The sequence below is a fragment of the Acomys russatus genome, chromosome 9 (genome assembly GCF_903995435.1).
Source record: "Acomys russatus chromosome 9, mAcoRus1.1, whole genome shotgun sequence".
NCBI classification, from domain to species: domain Eukaryota; kingdom Metazoa; phylum Chordata; class Mammalia; order Rodentia; family Muridae; genus Acomys; species Acomys russatus.
Genome location: NC_067145.1, coordinates 32,974,639 through 32,993,346, shown reverse-complemented (window position 1 = coordinate 32,993,346; position 18,708 = coordinate 32,974,639). Strand labels below are relative to the sequence as shown.

Sequence of the window (18,708 nt, the reverse complement as noted above, 5' to 3'; positions counted from 1 at the left end):
TCATACAAACCCACAGACCTATCATACAAACCCACAGACCTATCATACAAACTCACAGACCTATCATACAAACTCCACAGACCTATCATACAACCCACAGACCTATCATACAAACTCACAGACCTACCATACAAACCCACAGACCTATCATACAAACCCACAGACCTATCATACAAACCCACAGACCTATCATACAAACCCACAGACCTATCATACAAACCCACAGACCTATCATACAAACTCACAGACCTATCATACAAACCCACAGACCTATCATACAAACCCACAGACCTATCATACAAACCCACAGACCTATCATACAAACCCACAGACCTATCATACAAACCCACAGACCTATCATACAAACCCACAGACCTATCATACAAACCCACAGACCTATCATACAAACTCACAGACCTATCATACAAACTCACAGACCTATCATACAAACCCACAGACCTATCATACAAACCCACAGACCTATCATACAAACTCACCAGACCTATCATACAAACCCACAGAACCTATCATATACAAAACTCACAGACCTATCATACAAACCCACAGACCTATCATACAAACCCACAGACCTATCATACAAACCCACAGACCTATCATACAAACTCACCATACATCCCACTCACCACACATGCCATACATATCAGACACCGCACAAACACAACTCATAGACACAGACATCCCACCCAGATACATCACATGCTACATACAACATACGGACATTACCACATAATGCACTGTATGCCACATAAACACACTACACACCGCACAAAAGCATCACATACCACAAAGACATATGACATACCATACATACATATCACATATTACACACATAACATACATACATTATATGCCATACATAGACACACATATTACACATTGACACAGCCAAACTACATTTACGCCATGCGCCACACACATTACATACCACACAGACACACAATACACGAACACGCTGCACATACACATGTACACATTACACACCATGCATACACACACCCTAAGTACCATATGAACACAGGCACCCTGCCCACCACACACTCCCAGTGAGTCTTAGGACAGTATCAACAGTGAAACTCAGTTCAAAGCTGGGAGGTCCCTGTATAGGCAGCATCCACGCTGGCCCCATGAGCATGATACAGAGGGCCAGGCACACCTGAGGAAGGCTTCCTTTCTTCTGTAGAGGTAGCTCTTTCTTCTCTTCTGGATGTAGACTCTTCCGGGATCCTTTCTGTACCGTGTAGTCAAATGTGCTCAAGTTCTTGGCAACTGCAAAGGGGAGGGCAGAAAAGGACAGGGTCACTCAGCAGCCACGAAAAGTGTCACACAGTACCTCATGTGCAATGTAAAATCCACCTTGCCAGAGTAGCTGCCCTGCCTTTTGTGTCCCGGGAACAGGTATGTTGAGCCAAACAAGCAATGCTCTGCACATTTTTGGAGCGGCAGGGCCTGACTGTTCTTTGTTGCCCAAGACAAAGCCTCTAATTTAGCACAGAGGTGGGATGTCCCAAAGGAGTTGAAATCGTGGGTACCTTGCTTTCTGCATTATGGCAGATTACTCCAGAACCTTCTGGGATGGCTCTAGGAGGCCAAGCCCAGGAAAAACTACTCTGTCCACGGGTTCTGGAAGCCTTTTTTCTTCAGGACAATATCTCCCTAGGGACAATAGAAGTCCTGCTGGTAGGTATACTGGATCCCTGAGCTGACCCTGCAGGCTGCCTACCCAACTGCCTCCCAGCACTTCATGCAGCCTCCTCACCCTCTGAACTCTTACTCAGAGAACACGGGGCCACCAACAAATGTGGAGCATGGCAACCCTAGCACAGATGGGGACTTGGGCAACCACAGCCAGCAGAAACAATTTGGGTTCTTGCAATAGCAAGAAGATTGCATGTGCTCTTGAGAAAAGAGCTGTAAGTGTTTATTCCAGCCATGTGCTTCTAGAGAGGGGTCTAACTTTTCAAAACCAACACATGCAGCAGCAAGGGGTTTGCAAGTATTTCTGAGGAACTACAGGGCCACTCAACGGCCCTGTCTGTAGCTCAAGCAGCCTATGGTCCTGCTATCAACCCTGAGAGCGAGCCCATCTGGAGTATCATAAGTAACCATGGTGACAGTGTGTGGTGCAGCAGATCATCCATAGTGCACTTGGACACTGTTGAAGAGTAATTCAGGTACCAATTCTGTGCATGCCCCTGGCCCACAGAGGATGTCCTGAACTGGCAGGTCCCTCTCAGCACTACCTTCTCCCGAAGGCTACAAAGGGAATCACACTGTTCTTCAGGAAGTACAGCACCAGGGCTCTCTGCGAATCCCCTACCCACTATACAAAGGTCAGTGCAGGCATACTGCAGCTCACCATGGGGGGGAAAAAAGCTAGCCTGTATCTGGGGCTACAAGAACAGAAGTCTAGGTCTGTGGCCACACCCCACATACATTTCCAGCCAATTCACGGGCCTTTGGCTTCAGAGTAATTGACCAGTGGGATTAGGTTGGCCATCACACACCTTGGTTACATTTCTGAAGACAAGAGATGAAAGCAAGTCCTAATTCTGGGAGGGAAAAGCAGCTCACTAGGGGCACTTGGACATCACTGCACATCATGAGGGCTGAGCAACATTCTCTTGGCCTCTGCCACTTCCCCTTGCTGGGATACCAGCATAACAACCCTTTCCTAAGAGGTCTGCTTGGCCCTGAGTACTGAGAATATGTCATTCTTGGGGCCAAAAGCTAGTAGGTGGTCACTTCTTACGCCTTGGAGCTGGGACATGCAATCAAGAAGTATGTCCAGCATATGTGGGCCCAGTGCCAACACCACAGAGATTCTGTCAGGGCTCTCTGCACCATATCTCCCTCTCCATGGAGCCCTTGGTTTCTGCAGTTTTGAGCCTGGGGTCTATGTTCACAGAGCCAGGTAAAGATATCATGGATGGCTACAGGGCATCACTGCCCATGCCTGCCTGTCTTGGGTCATGTGAGGCCTCCTCACTCTTACTGGACCTGACAAAAAGCTGCTATGGTGTATCTTTGTCCCTGAAGCTAGTTTGAGAGGGCAGACATGGTGGTAGAAGATGAGAGAACTGGGAGCCAGCATCCTGACTAAATCTTGGAAACAGCATTCCTCAGGAAGCAGGTGGCTCTTCTTTGAGGTTTGGTCCTATGAATGCCAGTGACACAGTGCCCCTGATACCAGTGAAGCATGCTATATCTAGGGCCCCAAAAAGTTCTGGGTGAGTCTTCAAGATTCATGAAAATGACTGTCTGGCCTCCTGGGGGTATTGGATGCAGGAGTAAGAATGGTGCAGGTACTAAGCTCTGAAGCTTTGGTTTAGGCAGCTTCATGTGTGGTCTGGATTGTGTAGTCCCAGAACCTAGTCTTAAGAGTCTCCGCGTAAGAGCATCCAGACAGGAGCAGCTGATAGCTCCTGGGTCTTGCTTCTGAGTGTCTGGACAGCATAAGTGGGACAAAGCAGACCAGGCTGTCTGGCATAGTCCAGATGACATGCTCCCTTCTAGGGTTTTCTGTGGGGAGAACCAACATCCTGCATTGCTCACCCTTCTGGACTCAGCACATTAACACCTCACATGCAAGGTCATCACTCATCCTATGCAGTCTGATGACCAGGGTTATGTCTCAGCAAAGTGCTACCCACACAATGCACCTCACTGCCATTGTCATCCTCCTTACCAGAATGCGGGTGACTCCAAACTTCATCCACAGATGCAGAATTGTTCCCCCACCCCAGCACACACTCACACACATTGGGCTAGCACATGGTAGGCACAAAGTCCTTGCTAGGAAGTGAAAGGGAAAGCAACAACACCACATTCATGTTCCTGTGTAGTATGGGCCTCAATGATCTTTAGGGACTATGAGTGTGGCTTCTATAAGGAGCATGGTCATGGCACCAACATCTGGACCTAACTCAGATGTCAGGGGTGGGAGGTGGGCATCTAGATAAAAAAAGGAAATGAGTTCTACATGAGGTCAAGCGCTAGGAAAGATGGAATTAGCAATAAATCCGAAAGCATTTAAACATGATTTTTTAAAATTGCAGATAAGCTTAGCAAGTAGATTTTTAAAAATTCCTATTTATACAAGCAGTGGAGTGTTTTAAAGGTAACCCAAAAGATGCATCATTCTGAGGGCTTAAGACACATGGAATATGATGTGAGCTCCTAGCCTTGTTACTGTCACCACAGCCACAAGCAGGGTCTGTACCATCCTTGAGGTTTGGATAAGTCAAGCTGTGGGAAACTAACACTGCCGGAGTGGCCCTGCTGCCCTCCAGATATGCCCGCTACTGCAAAAGACCAAAGACGTTTCATGGCCAGTTCCCCAAAGCAGAGACCATGTGTACAGGAGAAGAGGCAGATCTAACTCAACACTTTCTATGTAGCTGATCTTAACAGCATAGCCAGGCATCTGATATCTATTTGTGGGTAAGTGTCTCCTCCTTGGCTCTATTTGGATGAGGGAAACCAGTCTCTTGAGCTTACGTTCCATTGTTATAATTTCTACTTGTTGCTTTCTTAAATCCTCCTGCTTATGTCCTATTCTTGCACAATAGTGATATTCCATTATCTCTGTATCTTTTAGTCTCTCCTGTGCTTTGTGCAGGCTTATGAACATGACCTGCCTCTTGCTGGACTTGGTTTCTTTTGGTATCTCCTTCCTGAACTCTGTCCTTTTTCTATGAACTCATTTCCGGTAAGACTTCCCAAGGCCCTGCCTGCCTCAGGACAGGTGAAATAAAGTGGCGAGCCTACAGTGGATACATACTCAGGTAGCAGTGGAAGCGGAGCAGGTGCACGAGTGGCACAAAGCTGGCGATGGCTGGCAGAAATACCACCACCACGATGGAAAGGAACACAGGGGTCTTCACGGGCACAGGCCACAGTGGGAGGAACAGCAGCCATATGTCCTTAGAGCTGATCTCTATGAAGACAGAGAGACATGTCCATCCAGCACTATCCAAACTGCAGCACCTGTGGTCAGGTAAGCAGAGGACAGCACTTGCTAGGGTGAGTGAGGACAGCAAGCCAAGAGACGTGCTTTGGCCCCACATTTGCCCTGCTCTACTGTGGGTCACGTGGGCCCACTGGCACTACGGTCCCCACTTTGTGAATTTAAGATGATGGTTAGAACAGAGTTCTGAATACTGGAGTGTAGACCAGTCCCTCCCCTGACCTCCCCTCGGCCTTTTATTTCAGATCGGTCACATCATAGACAATGAAGACCAAGTGCTCTTCATGCATTTCTTGAGCACTGTCCACCATGGCCCTCAAAATTCAAGACCATGGATAAGGCGTTTCCTACGTCCATTGGGCAGAACAGTAGAGAGCCCATGCCGTCACGTCCTAGAATGGTGCTCAGCCCTCTCTAGAATGGACTCCTACGTGTGCTGTCTGAAAAGGGAATGCTGCATGCTGCCTGGTGGCCAGGTCATGGGTTGCCAACTCACAAATGCCCCTAAGTGCTGGCATGATGAACTGCAGCCCGTGAGATGCTGAGCTCAGGCCTTGGACTCTGTAGCATTCTGGGATGGCAAGCCAGGAAGTGACCTCCACCCACACTTGGGGAGCCACAAGTCTATGCATAGAAGAGATGTGATCCACTTCCCGGTGCCATACCTGATGCCACACCCAGTGGCCAGAGTCAGGTCACCATTCTGAATTTTCCTCTTTCCAGCTGGGCAGTGGTGGCACACACCTTTAATTCCAGCACTCGGGAGGCAGAGGCAGGTGGATCGCTGTGAGTTCAAGGCCAGCCTGGTCTACAAAGTTAGTCCAGGACAGCCAAGGCAGAGGAACCCTGTCTCGAAAAATTAAAAAAAAAAAGATTTTTCCTCTTTCCTCCTTTTTGCTTTCCCTTTCCTTTCTCTGCTTGCTCAACATGGCAATTCTTTAGTTAATTATCACATTACTCATGAAGAGGCCATTGTGGTGGTTTCCAGAGAGCGTGCAGAAGCAGCCAGTCCTAAAGTTACAGGGGATGTAGGAGGTGAGGTCCTTCCACATGGAACTCACAGAGCTCCTTCTTAAAAGAATACTCTTTCATGTTGGCTCCAGGGATGTCCCAAGACGAGTGGCATATAGGTCCTAACCTCTCCTTTCACAAGGCTCGAGCAGATACCTCTGATGCTTAGAGCAGAGGTCGGGTGGCTTCCCCCTGGCCCATAGGCTAGCCAGCAAAGGAACATGCCATTTCAGTCCCCTGTGTCAGTACCTTGGGGCTGTGGTAGTGAATGACCATAAGCTGATGGCACTGAGTCACAAGCCTGAAATCAGAGTGTCCTTTGAGGCTCCAGGAGACAGCCTTTCCATCCTCTTCCTGCTATGAGTGACATAGACCCTGCCGGGTTTGTAGTCACATGGCCCAGCCTCTGGGTCCTACCTCCTCAGGCCTTCTGTAAGTCTGCATTTCCTCTTTTTTCCTCCTGAAGACATTGGCATTGTATCTGGGTGCATGAGGGACCTAGGATGGGCTCTTCAGTTCAGAATTTCTAACCATATCCACAGAGACCCTTTTCCAAATAGTGTGCCACCTCATGTCTGGGTGAGGACTTGGACACATTTTGGAGGCCACATTCAGCCAAACTCCTTTCCCTCTTGCTTATTTCAGACATTTATGTCATGGGCTTGGGCTTCTGGGACCTACTTAATCATAGAGTCTCTGAGCTTCCCCTCAGGGTATGTGGCTCAGCAGACTCGCCCCACTCTCTGCTGCTGTTCTTCTTTGCCAGTAGTTGATTCCTACAAGATAAGCTCCCACTTCCTCCACCCAGCACTGCTAAAAGGGTCTGCTGTCTAGATGCTCGGGAAGGGTCAGGGTATACTTCATTCTAATCCCTGAATGTTGTGTCTCAGAGGATCTCAGGTCAACTGGAGAGTGAGGGGGGAACAGAGGCCAGAATGGAGGTGAGGCCGGGAAGCCTAACGCTTGGCACCCGAGAACCGGGCAGCTGCGGTCCCTGAGCATCAGAAGGGTACCTTCATAGAGGGGGTCGGTGCGAAGCTCCTCCGCGTTGACAAAGTGCTGGATGAAGATGTACAACAAGATAACCATTACTCCAAGAAGCCCAAGTGCAGCTGAGGCCACAGAGCAGAAGAACCACCTGCATGAGAGGAGTGAGATGCTGCTCAAAAGTGAGCAAGCGCGAGGTCAGGGCAGACTGACGCCCAGCCAAACCCATGAGAGCATCATACAGGTCTGGTGTGGGTGATACGGAAGCACGTAACCCCAAAGTCTCCTGGTGTCTTCCCCACCCTCCCTTTTCGTGTGCTTTCTTCCAAGCCTTTCACATATCCTAGGCAGATGCTGGCTCCTGGTTGCACTGATCACACTCCACACTCCCCACAACCTTCTACCTGACCCTCCGTGTCTTTCTATCCTGCGGTCTGGACACGAATGCCATTCCCATCCAAAGGGAAAAGTTAATCCCCAAGAAGGCAGACTAACCCCTAGGTAGAGAGAACATCTTCTAGCAAGCATGTTCCAGTTACGGCCACTTGGGAATCACAGCCTTTCTTTTTCTTTTACTTCTTCCCCTTCTTCCTCCTCATCCTCCCTCCCCCCCCCCCCCCCCTCCTCCTTCACTGCTTTCCCGTGCACTGGGCTGAGTTCCTCCAGCCTTTATTATACCCTATTCTGCAAGACCCATGTGGCTTCCTGTTTACTAGGACTGTGAGACATGGGACTCTCTTTCAGGGCTTCTGTTCAACTCTGGGGCCCAAATCATATCAAAATATCATTGCAGGATTAGAGAGAGAGTTCAGCAGTTTAGAGCATTGACTGTTCTCCCAGAGGACAAGGGTTCAATTCCTAGCATGTACATAGTGGCTCATAACTATCTGTAACTCCAGTTCCAGAGGGATATGATGACCTCTTCTGGCTTCTGAGGGCAAGAGGTTCCCTGACATACATGCAAGCAAAACATTCATATACATGGAATAAAAATAAAGTTTTAAAAATGTTTTTTAAATTGCCATTGCCCCTTCTCATGTTTGGGGGGGGCTGGAGAATGAGGGGGATGAAAGTGAAGATCCTAACAACCAGAGCTATCTAGTGAGAACGGGTGGTACCTCTCACAGCCTGCTCTTCCTCTGATTCCAATTTTGGCACACACAGGCCAGTGGTTCTCAACCTGCGGGTCAAAACTCCTTTGGCAAACCTTTATCTCCAAAAATATTTACATTACATTCATAACACTAGAAAATTGCAGTTATGAAGTAGCAACAAAATAATTTTATGGTTGTTGGGGGGGGGTCTCCACAGCATGAGGAACTGTATTAAAGGGTCATAGCATTAAGAAGGTTGGGTTTCACTGACCTATACCCTGGCATAGTGCCCAATAACTCTCTGAATTCTGCACTCATGACCAGTGAAACGTCTTAGGATGGCCTAGATGTTCACTCCTGTGCTCAAGGGTCTAGCCACTGCTCTTGGGTTGGTGGCCATGGCATTGAGAAAGCAAATATGCCTGAAACAGCAAGTTTAGGAGGCTCAGCCAGGCTTTGATTGACCCACTGTTCAAGATGAGTGCTCTATTTTATGGGCTTTGTGAGTGTGTACTTAACCCACATCCTTAGGAACAGCCCCACCAAACACACATCAGAACCAGCAGCACATGTGCTCTAAGCTCTGCTATAGCTGGAAACAGAGATATGGCTCAAAGGTCACCCTTTCTCTGTGCTGTTCCCTCTCCACTCTGTCACTCTGCCACCACCTACTCCTATGAATTCCAGGCCACAGCTCCCTCCCTTAAATCACAGCCTTGACCCCGAGAGTGCCTCACCAGTAGTTTCTGCTGCCGACACAGTTGTTCAACCATTTGCAGTGATGGTCAAAGCCAGAGATACATTTGTTGCAGGCGCTGCAATGTTTGGCTTTCTTGCCCCTGGGAAAGAAATTGGGAGAAACAGCCTGTTGGCCCTAAATGCACCATGGGAACTGACTGTCTACCATGAAATAGAGTCTGTAGGAAAACCAAGGCCACCTGTGTCCTTGGGCACTGTTCTTGGAAGGTGGAGCCTGGACTTCCCTGTAGGTAGGCTTGTTTCCTAGATGGAAGCCTGAAAGTTCTATCTAAGAGGTGAAGGCTGGTAGTTCACCCAGTGCCTGCAGTGCCTTCCTGTAGCCAAGCCATGTGCTGCCCTCCTCAGGTCCCGGAGACCTTGGACCCCACCAGGCATCAGCTGAAATTGCCTTCCCTCCTCCCCAGATGGGTATGTTAGGTTTATCATAAAAATCACCAGGAAGTGGTATACTTGCTCCCAGCACCATAAAGAAGGGCTGAGTATATGAGAAGACATGAACATAACACAGTTGGGGCTCAGACTGCAGCTCTTCACACCAAGGGAGAGAGGTATTGGGAACCAGGAGGCAGCACTGTCAACCTATAGGGTAGGACAGTATGTGTGGCCTGCCAGGAGGCTGTGAACACATGACTGATCCCTCCGTGGAGGGCCGAAGGGAACTAGTGCCCAGTAAAAGCAGACTCAGCTGGGCAACTGCGGGGCTATGGGTCAGCAGTACACTACACCCAAACTCCTACTCCACTCACACGGTAACGCCACACAGGTTGCAATACTCGTTCTGAATCACATGTGCGTGTTTGGACCGGTCGAAGGTCGGCACCGGCTCTGAGTAGTCCTTTTTGAGTCGGACACTGGTGGCAGCTGGATCGATGGTAATTGCGGTCAAGTGCACGATGAGGTGGAACATAAACACCCCACCCATCACCTGGGCTGTCAAGGAACACACAGCCCTGGGCCTGGCTGACATGATGCAAGGTGTCTTCCCAGCGGGACAGATAGTGTCAGGGACTAAGGAAAGACCCTGGGACCCCTAATCATTGATGTCTGTAGCATCCGAGAGTAGATCCCAGGAAAGACAAAGGTCATAGGCATATACAAGAGGCTCTGCATGGATTTTAGCATGGATGGTTAACTCAACAAGAAGCCTCTTTTCCAGACCTTCCTTCTAGGGGTTCAGGGTTGCTGGCCTGGCTTGCAGTGCTGATTTCCAAAGCCACCCTGCATGCTAGGGTTGGGTTTTGTGCACAACAGGTGTTGAGGGGAGTCCTAATGAAGGTCCCAAAAGAATCAGCGATGTAGGACAAGCCTAAAAGAGACCTGTATACAGATTCGAACCCTGGCGCAGGTCCTGTCCTGCTCACCCCATCTTCCTGCATGAGCTGACCAGTGTCCAGAATTCTGGGCACGAACACAAGACTGAGAAGCAGGTTCAGAGCATAAAGAAGTGACCGTGAGGAAGACAGAAAGCTGTATTCCAGGAGGACCAGAGTAGGAGCTTGTGCAGGTCTGGGTAAGTGTGTGGCCGAAAGGGCTGGTACCACCTGGTCTATTGCAGAACCCTGCAATAGTGGCTATAGCATAGGCCAGTGGTGCTGGCCACAGGACCATTCACAGCTGTCGATACTATGTGTGACGGCCAAGAATATGGTCTATCAGTTGTTTCCACTCCTTGAAGCTATCTGAGAATTAATGTGCTGTCCTCCTGGTGATGGGTAGTAAGGAGTACGTTCAGAGCCTGGGATGTGGGTGGGTGAGGGTTGAGGATGGGGGAAGTCTTGCACTGCCTGTGTGCTGCCTCTTTCCCTGTAACACTAGAACAGACCTGTTCTAATGGAGACCAGTAGACAGCTACGAAGCCCAAGAGGCCTTTCAAGGAACAAATGAGGTAAGGCTGAGGAAAACCACCCAGGCCCTCTGTGACCACACCTTGTGGTACCCTCACATACATCTTCTCTGAACCACCAGCACCCATACTTTTACTTGCACGTGTTAGGTTCCACTGTTGGGGACCCCTGGGACACAGGATGGGGGACATAGGGAGGCTATGGCTGCAAAGTAGTTCCCAGGTTTCCTTGAACCTGGACCCGCTACACAGACCCCAAAGGACAGCCAGTCCCTAACCAGGAGGCCACCCTAAAAACATATATCTGGCACAAAAGAGCTCTGGTCCAATGGGGACTCAGATCTCAGATAGACTTCACCTGTCCCTCTAGGACATGGAATACATCTTTTATCACATTCTGTGCGAAGCTTGTCTAGCAACGCTTTGCCAGCAGATTTTGTACCATTCGAGTATATCCTGTCTCCCATAGAAATCATGCTGGTGGCGTTTCTATACTATATGTTGTCCCAAATGGCACGGCTAGCCACTCCCTACCATACGCCAAGGTGACATTCCCAAGGGGAAGCCCAGAAAAGAGGCTTCTTCAGGATCTGCCCCTGCCTTCACCAGAACTAAAAAAGTGAAAAGAAGCAAGGCGAGGCATCCTCCATGGAGGCCTGGTTCCAACTCCCTCTGGAAGTTTCCATGTGAAAGCCTATGAGAACCACAGCTGCCGGGACATTCCCTAGCAACAATCTGTGTTTAGTAAACAAACAAAGGAAGGGCTCCAGCTCAGTACACCACCCTCCTCAGCCTCCTCGAACTGGTGACCTCTCCCCCCAGTCCTGTTTCCGCAGGAAAGAGGGGTGGCCCAGAAGCAGCCGACATTCTGGTCCTGCCTGGGCTCATGATTCCTCCAGGGCAAATTCTGTGGCTGACTACAACAGCAGCCTAAGACACCCTGCTTGAGGCCTCCCCTCCCAGTTCACACCGCGTTGGCACAACCCAGAACTCTAAAAGAGGTGAAAGGTTATGATTAAAAGTTTGATATTGCACAGAGGGCCCTGTTGGCTAAGCTGTGTATCTGTTCCCTTGGCAACAGGGTGGGATTCCTACTGGCAGCAGGACCCTCACAAGCCTCCAGTATGGCAGTTTCTCTTCTGAACCACAAGAAGGATCTTCAGGCTGTTCTTTGGTTGCAGGGTTCCCTCAGGTCCCCTCCACAGAAAGTTCTTGCTCTTCTAACCCGGACCCTCACTTCCCAGTCCTTCATGGTGCCAAGTGGTGCTGGCGCCCTCTAGTGGCTCCAGACTAGCACAGAGTACTGCTGGTTTGCGCATGTCAGCGTAGCCAGCCTGGGGCAGGCTAGTAAAAAGGTTCCAGAGGTAATAACCTGACCTGAAAAGCCAAGAAAGATGCCAGAGCTGCAGCATCTTTGGACACCAGCTGGGGACTGAGCTACCAAGTGGGTGTAGCATGGCTCTGGGAAGAGATTGAGGCCAGGCATGTGGGTGTGCGCAGGAGTGGGGCAGATAGAACTCAGGCTCGCTGCAGTAAACACAGAACCACCTGAAAAGACCCAGGGGCCGACTAGGGCCAAGTTGGCAATAGTAAGAAGCAAGCTTCTCTCATTTAGAGTCCCAATAGGATGTCCTCCCCTCTGTCCCAGTTTCCTGGTAAGTGAAGGCTTTCGTGGGACATGCCCCAGAGAAGCATGGGAGAATAGCAAAGTAGAAGGATCCAGAGGGTCCTAGAAACCTACAAGTAGAACATTATGATAGGCAGATTTGGGCCCAGGGGTCCCGCTCAAAATAAGGCACCAGCCAAGGACAATACAGGCGGTAAACTTTAAACCCCTACCCAGATCTAGCCAACGGTCAGAACATTCTCCACACTTGAGTGGAGAGTGGGAAATGACTTTCTCACGTACTCTGGTGCCTCACATTTGACCATGTCCCCTGGAGGGGGAGACCTGGTGGCACTCAGAGGAAGGACAGCAGGTTACCAAGAAGAGACTTGATACCCCCTCAGGAACAGTCATAGGGGAGGGGAATAATGGGAAAATGGGGGGGGGGGGGAAGAATGGGAGGATACAAGAGATGGGATAAACAAGAATAAATTAATAAAAAATTTAAAAAAAAAAAAGCAAGCAGTGATTATTACTGTGCCCCGACAGCAAAATTGGCATGCCTCATTTGCAAAATAGAGTCATCCTAAACCAGGTAAAGGAGGCCATTGGGAAAAATCTGATCCACTGTGATCACAGACCTTATAAAAATAGAGACTATAGGCTGACGAGGTGATTCAGCAGCTGAAAGAACTTTCTGTTTAACCTGACAACCTGGGTCCTGTGGTAGAAGAGAACTGACTCCTAAAAGTTGTCCTCTGAACTCCATACACACGCTATAGTGCACGCAGCATCTCCTCTCTCCCCCCCCCACCCCACCCCCACCTCTCTCTCTCTCTTTCTCTCTCTCTCTCTCTCTCTCTCTCTCTCTCACACACACACACACACACACACACACACACACAAAATGATTTTTTTTTTTTTTGAGAAACACAACAGACTGAATTGCCAGGGCAGAAGATGGGTGAGCCCAGGGAGAAGACTGCATCCCTAGGTCAAGGACCAGGTGACAAAGTAGTCCCCAATGCCTTTCAGGAGCTTGTGGCCCCATGTCACTTTCATCTTAGATTGCAATCTCAGAACTAAGAGAAAAACATCATCTCTCACCTAAGACACCTTAAGAAGCTCTGTTAGGAGAGCCATAGGTCTCACATACATTGTTCTACAGTATTGATGGAGAGATACAAGAGGAAGCAAGCAAGAGGGAAGGCAGCGAGCAGGAAGAAGAGCCCTTCATTGTAGGGCACAGGTGGGCAAGTTCAGGGAGAACGGCAGCTCTGGAGATTTAGCACTGACTATAGCTATGCCCTTACTACACCCTAATGAAAGTGGGTTGTGCTAACAGCTGTATCACGCTCTCGCTGAAACTTCCTGGACAATCTGACAGGCCACAGGCTACCTGACATCTCCGGAACACTACAGCCAAGCTCGGACTGGCAGTTGCCATGTTCCATTAAGATGACAGAGAGACTCTATAATCATGTTCAAGACTCGGAGATGACTATATTCTGGGTTTAAAAAAAAAAACTCTTCTAAAGGACATTCGGAGACACTAGAAATTGCTGGAGTGTTGCCTGTTTTTCACCCATGCCAAGGCGTTGCATGGGCAGAACCAAGGCATCGAGCTATGGGGCTGATGGCCTCACTATCATCTCTTATCCCTCATCAGGGCTATAGGATCAAGAGGCCAACAGACTACACTGAAGAGCACGCAGGAACCACTGGCATTGCTTTTCAGCTCTGCAGATCTTGAGGGCGCTTGGTTAGAGCAGACTACCCCCAGATAGATGCTATCAGAGGCCAGAGGGCCTGGGTATTAGGACACACGGCAGGCTCAGTAGGCCATCAACAAGGTTTGGAGAGTCTGGAGGACCGAGGCGGGTACATCTGGGTTTGTCGGATCCACACTAGGTATCGTGAGATGGGTCACCACTCAGAGTTGGCACCTGTCCCCCTGATGAGAAGACAGGAACAAGGCTGGTGGAGTACTGCATGTTTGACAAGCATGACTTGGACCAGCTACACTTAATCTGTCCCCTCCCTTGTGGGTACTTGAACTTTCACTTGGTTTAGTCTTGCCTGGCTCGAGTACCCACTCTATTCTGGTGACTGGATAGCATCTGGGCTTTAGCAAAGGCTCCTCTTGGAAGAAGGGGCTGCTGCTCATTTTGGATCCTGGGTATGGAGCAGCCAGGAATCTGATGCTATCCACTGCACCTGTAGTTGATGCCCACAAGCCATCCTCAGTCTTTCTTCCCCAAACAGGACCTGATGCTGCAGATTCTACATTCACAGTAGCAAGATCCCCTTCTATCGGGCAATGTGGTGTCATCATAGGGCTGACTTCAGGGCCACAGGAACAAGTAGTGTAGGCATAGACAGAATCAACCGCATAGGCGTGATGGGGTTCAGGGCTAATTCTCTTGAAGACCTTCAGAAAGCAAGGCGCTCAGCCTCCAAGAGACAGGCAGCCCAGGGGCCCGCCCCACTAGCACAAAGGATACAAGATTGGCAGCATGTTTCCAGCTAGGTGGTAGAAAGGGGATGAAGATCCCAAAGGTGACAATGGACATGGCCAGGTAGGTGGTCCAAGTTATTGCCTGGAAGGAGTGGAGGGGTGGTGTCCAGCCATTCACCCTAGACAGAGGGCGTGGGAAGACCTTCACATTGTTGCTCTGGGCTTCTGTGAGGACCCGGTTCCGTTTCATGGCACAGATGTTCATCTGAGAGATAAAAAAAAAAAAAAAAAAAGGGTACAAAGCCGTCTGTCCCTGGGCACCGAATGAGTGGCCTGAAGTACCATTGGCCATTGTCACGGAGTTGCCAGGGCCTGGGCCAAAAGTTGATTATGTATAATGGCAGGTTGGTACGGCTTACTAAGGGCTGGCAGGAGGCCTTATCATGGCGGGTAGGTTTGCAGCCCCCGAGAGGGTGACCACGAGGAGGAACACGTCTAGCCTACCTCTGTGATCCCAGCATCCCAGGAATGGACCCCTGGTCGGGCTAGATCTACTAGAGGACCTCATCTCTCCTTGACACAATTCTGTCCTGAATGTTCAAGTGACAAACATCAGAAACGACACAGAGAGAACTCTGAGGCCTTTCTATATAATAGCCCAAAAGCATCCATTTCCCTAGGGCCCTACCAGCCAGGGACACTTCCTCCTAGAAAAGGGTTGCAGTGAAGGGAGAACCCTGAAAAGCAGGCTGGGACAAAGAGAAGATCACAGCACACTGATTTCACAGAGAAAGGGACAACAAGGTGAGCCCTTGTCTTCCTACCACCCCCAAAGTTCAACTTTAAGAGTTGCTGTGTAGAAACACTCTTGCACCACGCACACAACACAGAGCTGCACACCACACATAGAACACACACAGACCACCACTACCCACACCATACGTGTACACCACACAATTCTTAGGATCCTAGACTCCCTCTCTTGCTACCTGGCATGCCTGTACTGGCTGCCTATGATACTTGTGAATACCCCGTCTTGCCTCCCTCCAAGGTACACCCTACCATCTGAGCTGGAGTCCTCTAATTCACTCATCTCACAATAGTGTAATTGATCCTCTCAAGACTTAAGGACTAAGCATGTCTATGACTCTGGTAAGCTGTGAGGTGTGATTTTTAAATCCAAGAATCTGGTGCTGCGAGCTTCTAGCACCTGTGACTATTTTGGCTCAGGTCTTCTGCTTCTACGTCCTCACCTTCGTTGTAGGTTGCAGTATGGGACTCTGTCATGCCTACTAACATAGCTATATCTAACACTCCCAGAACTTCCTGCACATGTTACTCACAGTCATGAATTCTGTCCCTATGTCTGGCTTTAGTGGCCTCCCATAATTCTCTTTGAAGTGTCCAGCCCTGCTGTTATCCATCCATCCTGCTCATGATTTCCCACCAGTGCTCTCATTTCTCAGGAGGAACCTTCCCACTCTTGGACCTCCCACTTTATGTCCCCATGGCGAGATTCATAAGGCAGAAGAAATCCTGCCAGCTCCAAGAAACCAAACAGGTCACATGATGGCTGGACTCTCTGGTGGGCTGAGTCACAGGTGAGGCTTCGGCCTACGGAGTTATGAGATGAAACTCTCCTGTCACTGTCCAATATCCACTTTGCCTTCTCACCTCTCTCCTTGGGTTGAACAGCACAGGTCCAACACCTCTTACTCAGTGCTGACACGTTACACAGAACACCTCACAAAGGAAGGTTCCACAGCTCATAAAGCCACAGGCCCAGTAGCCTAGGAGACTACCTGTTCTGGTTGGGGAACAGAACAGAGATGGGAGACAATGGGGGTAGAATAGATAGGAGGTGGGAATGGAGGTGGGGGGCCAGCTGGTTCCCACAGGTGGGACTCCAATGTCAGAGCCAGCTTCACCACCCACACCTGAATTGGCTTCACATGAGTTTTGACTGGAAAATGATTTTTAATGTCTTACTGAAGGCTGTCTGCTTGTGTGTGGGCCTGACCCGCACAGCATATTCCAACTTCTTAACACTTGATCCCCACAATGTTTTTTGGTTTTTTTGTTTTTGTTTTTGTTTTTGTTTTTGTTTTTTGCTGGAGAAGCTGAGGTGTGCATGCTTTATAGAGAAACACAGAGCTCTAAGCCTGACCGCTACCACCTTGCAGATGGCTCCTTTCTGGTGGCCCTGGTCTGGGTGTCCCAGTGGATGCTGAGTGGTGAGTTAACGAAGCCCCATACTCTCCTGAGAGTTTCCAAACATGACACGACTGAAGTCTTCTTTTCCCTCAGTGTCCCAAATTTTAGCTTAAGAAATGTTTAGTTCCCATTTGTGGGGGTTCCAAGATGATCTGGATGCTCCCAGTGTGGGGTGACTGCTGATACACCCCTGGAACTAAGATGGACTGGATACATTCCTTCCCATTCACAGCCGCCATGGTGGCATGCATCACCCTTAGAAAGCCACCTGAGGGCAGGACGTTGTGATGGCCGCTCTGCTGCCAGGTGCCCACACAGCCTAGGGTCTACAGTCTAACCCGAAACCACTGTCGAGAACACATGATTAAGAGACTGGAACATACTGAAGACACTGGGTAAAGCGGGTTAAGAGCATGGTAGAGTAAAACTAGAGGGAATGGCAGCTTGGTACGGTGTGGCTCCAACCGTAACTCTAGGGACTCAGAATGTCTGCTCTGGACAGTCTGGGGCTGGGGGAGTGAGTGGCGAGCTCCTGGCTCCTTCGTGTGTTACTGGACTCTCAAGGGTGACAGGAAGCCTCCCAGAATGCCTCTCATGTCATTACTGTATGGTTCTCAGGGTCCCTCCATGTACTCATGACATCTCTGAAGGGCTGGAATGAGTAATCTTGGCAAAACTTCCTCATTCTCAATGAAAACTGCTGCCTCCTGTTGAACCCCAAAGTCTGGCCAGTATTCACTAAGGTCTATAGTGGCCATCTCTTATGTTAGAGCAAATAAATGGTGGTGCAATGTTGCTCTACTCTTCTTTCCTTCTGGAGATTTGGAGACAATCACCCTGTCTACATAGTTGACTGCACGTCTTCACTTGTACAAGTCACTTCTACACTTTACGTGTACACCTCACCTGCAAACTCCCTCACCTCCACCCACCCTTTCTCTGCACACTCCCACACCAGGACACATGCTTCACACACAGGCACCCTCAGCTGCACATGCGCAGAGGTACATACCTTCACATGTACAATCCTCACCTGTGCTCGCACATGCCTATACACAGACCTTTACCTGCATGCGCACCTCATATGGCTTGTGCTCTCTCTACATTTCAGCCTCAAAGAGATGCAAAGTGGGTTTCAACTATCTTACATCTTGATCTCACCTCGTCCTGAGATGCTGGAGAAGGAGGTACTGGATGGGTGGCATCCACCCAGTGAGATTGAAGATTCACCCTGTACCCTACCTAAGCAGCTGTTATGAGTTTTGTTTTGTTTTGTTTTGGCCAGGAAATGTCTAGCTTCCAGGGCCTTCCCAGGACCCACTACTGAACAGTGGCCAAGCTGCAGTGTCTGGTGAATGAAGCTCACTAAGTGATGTTGGACTCCAAGATATAACAGTGAAAGGCAAATACAAGATCCTACCAATGTGGCATATCCGGGGTTGGCAAGTCCAGAGACTTAGCTGGTGGCCTCAGTGAGCATGGAGTTTCTTTCTTTACAGGTGATGGAATGTTCTGTAACTTGATTGGGGCAGGGGCGTGGTAGTGGCTGCATAATAACAGAAATGTATCAAATGATTTATATAATTTAAATGGTAAGCGGTTTATGCAGTTCATTTCACCAAATTAAAGATAAAAGGTCTTTCAACAGTGAAGGTATTTGGTTAGGTTTTTCTTCCTTTCCTCTGTAAAGGTTGCTGGATGCCCAACTATCAAAAACAGCTCATGTGCCCATGCTCTACACATCCCTCA

At 49.3% G+C, this 18,708-nt stretch overlaps 1 protein-coding gene across 1 annotated transcript in view; it reads right to left on the bottom strand.

Moving 5' to 3' along the window:
* LOC127193607 (palmitoyltransferase ZDHHC11-like) overlaps positions 1 to 15,097 on the bottom strand; it is a 28,005-nt gene extending 12,908 nt beyond the window's left edge. Inside the window, exons 1-6 of the mRNA XM_051150852.1 lie at positions 14,792 to 15,097; positions 9,585 to 9,763; positions 8,817 to 8,918; positions 7,012 to 7,136; positions 4,802 to 4,957; positions 1,175 to 1,287 (exon numbers count right to left, since the gene is read on the bottom strand). Of these exons, the coding sequence (XP_051006809.1) occupies positions 1,175 to 1,287; positions 4,802 to 4,957; positions 7,012 to 7,136; positions 8,817 to 8,918; positions 9,585 to 9,763; positions 14,792 to 15,097 (981 nt within the window). The remainder of the gene's footprint in view (positions 1 to 1,174; positions 1,288 to 4,801; positions 4,958 to 7,011; positions 7,137 to 8,816; positions 8,919 to 9,584; positions 9,764 to 14,791) is intronic.
* Positions 15,098 to 18,708: the final 3,611 nt, after the last annotated feature.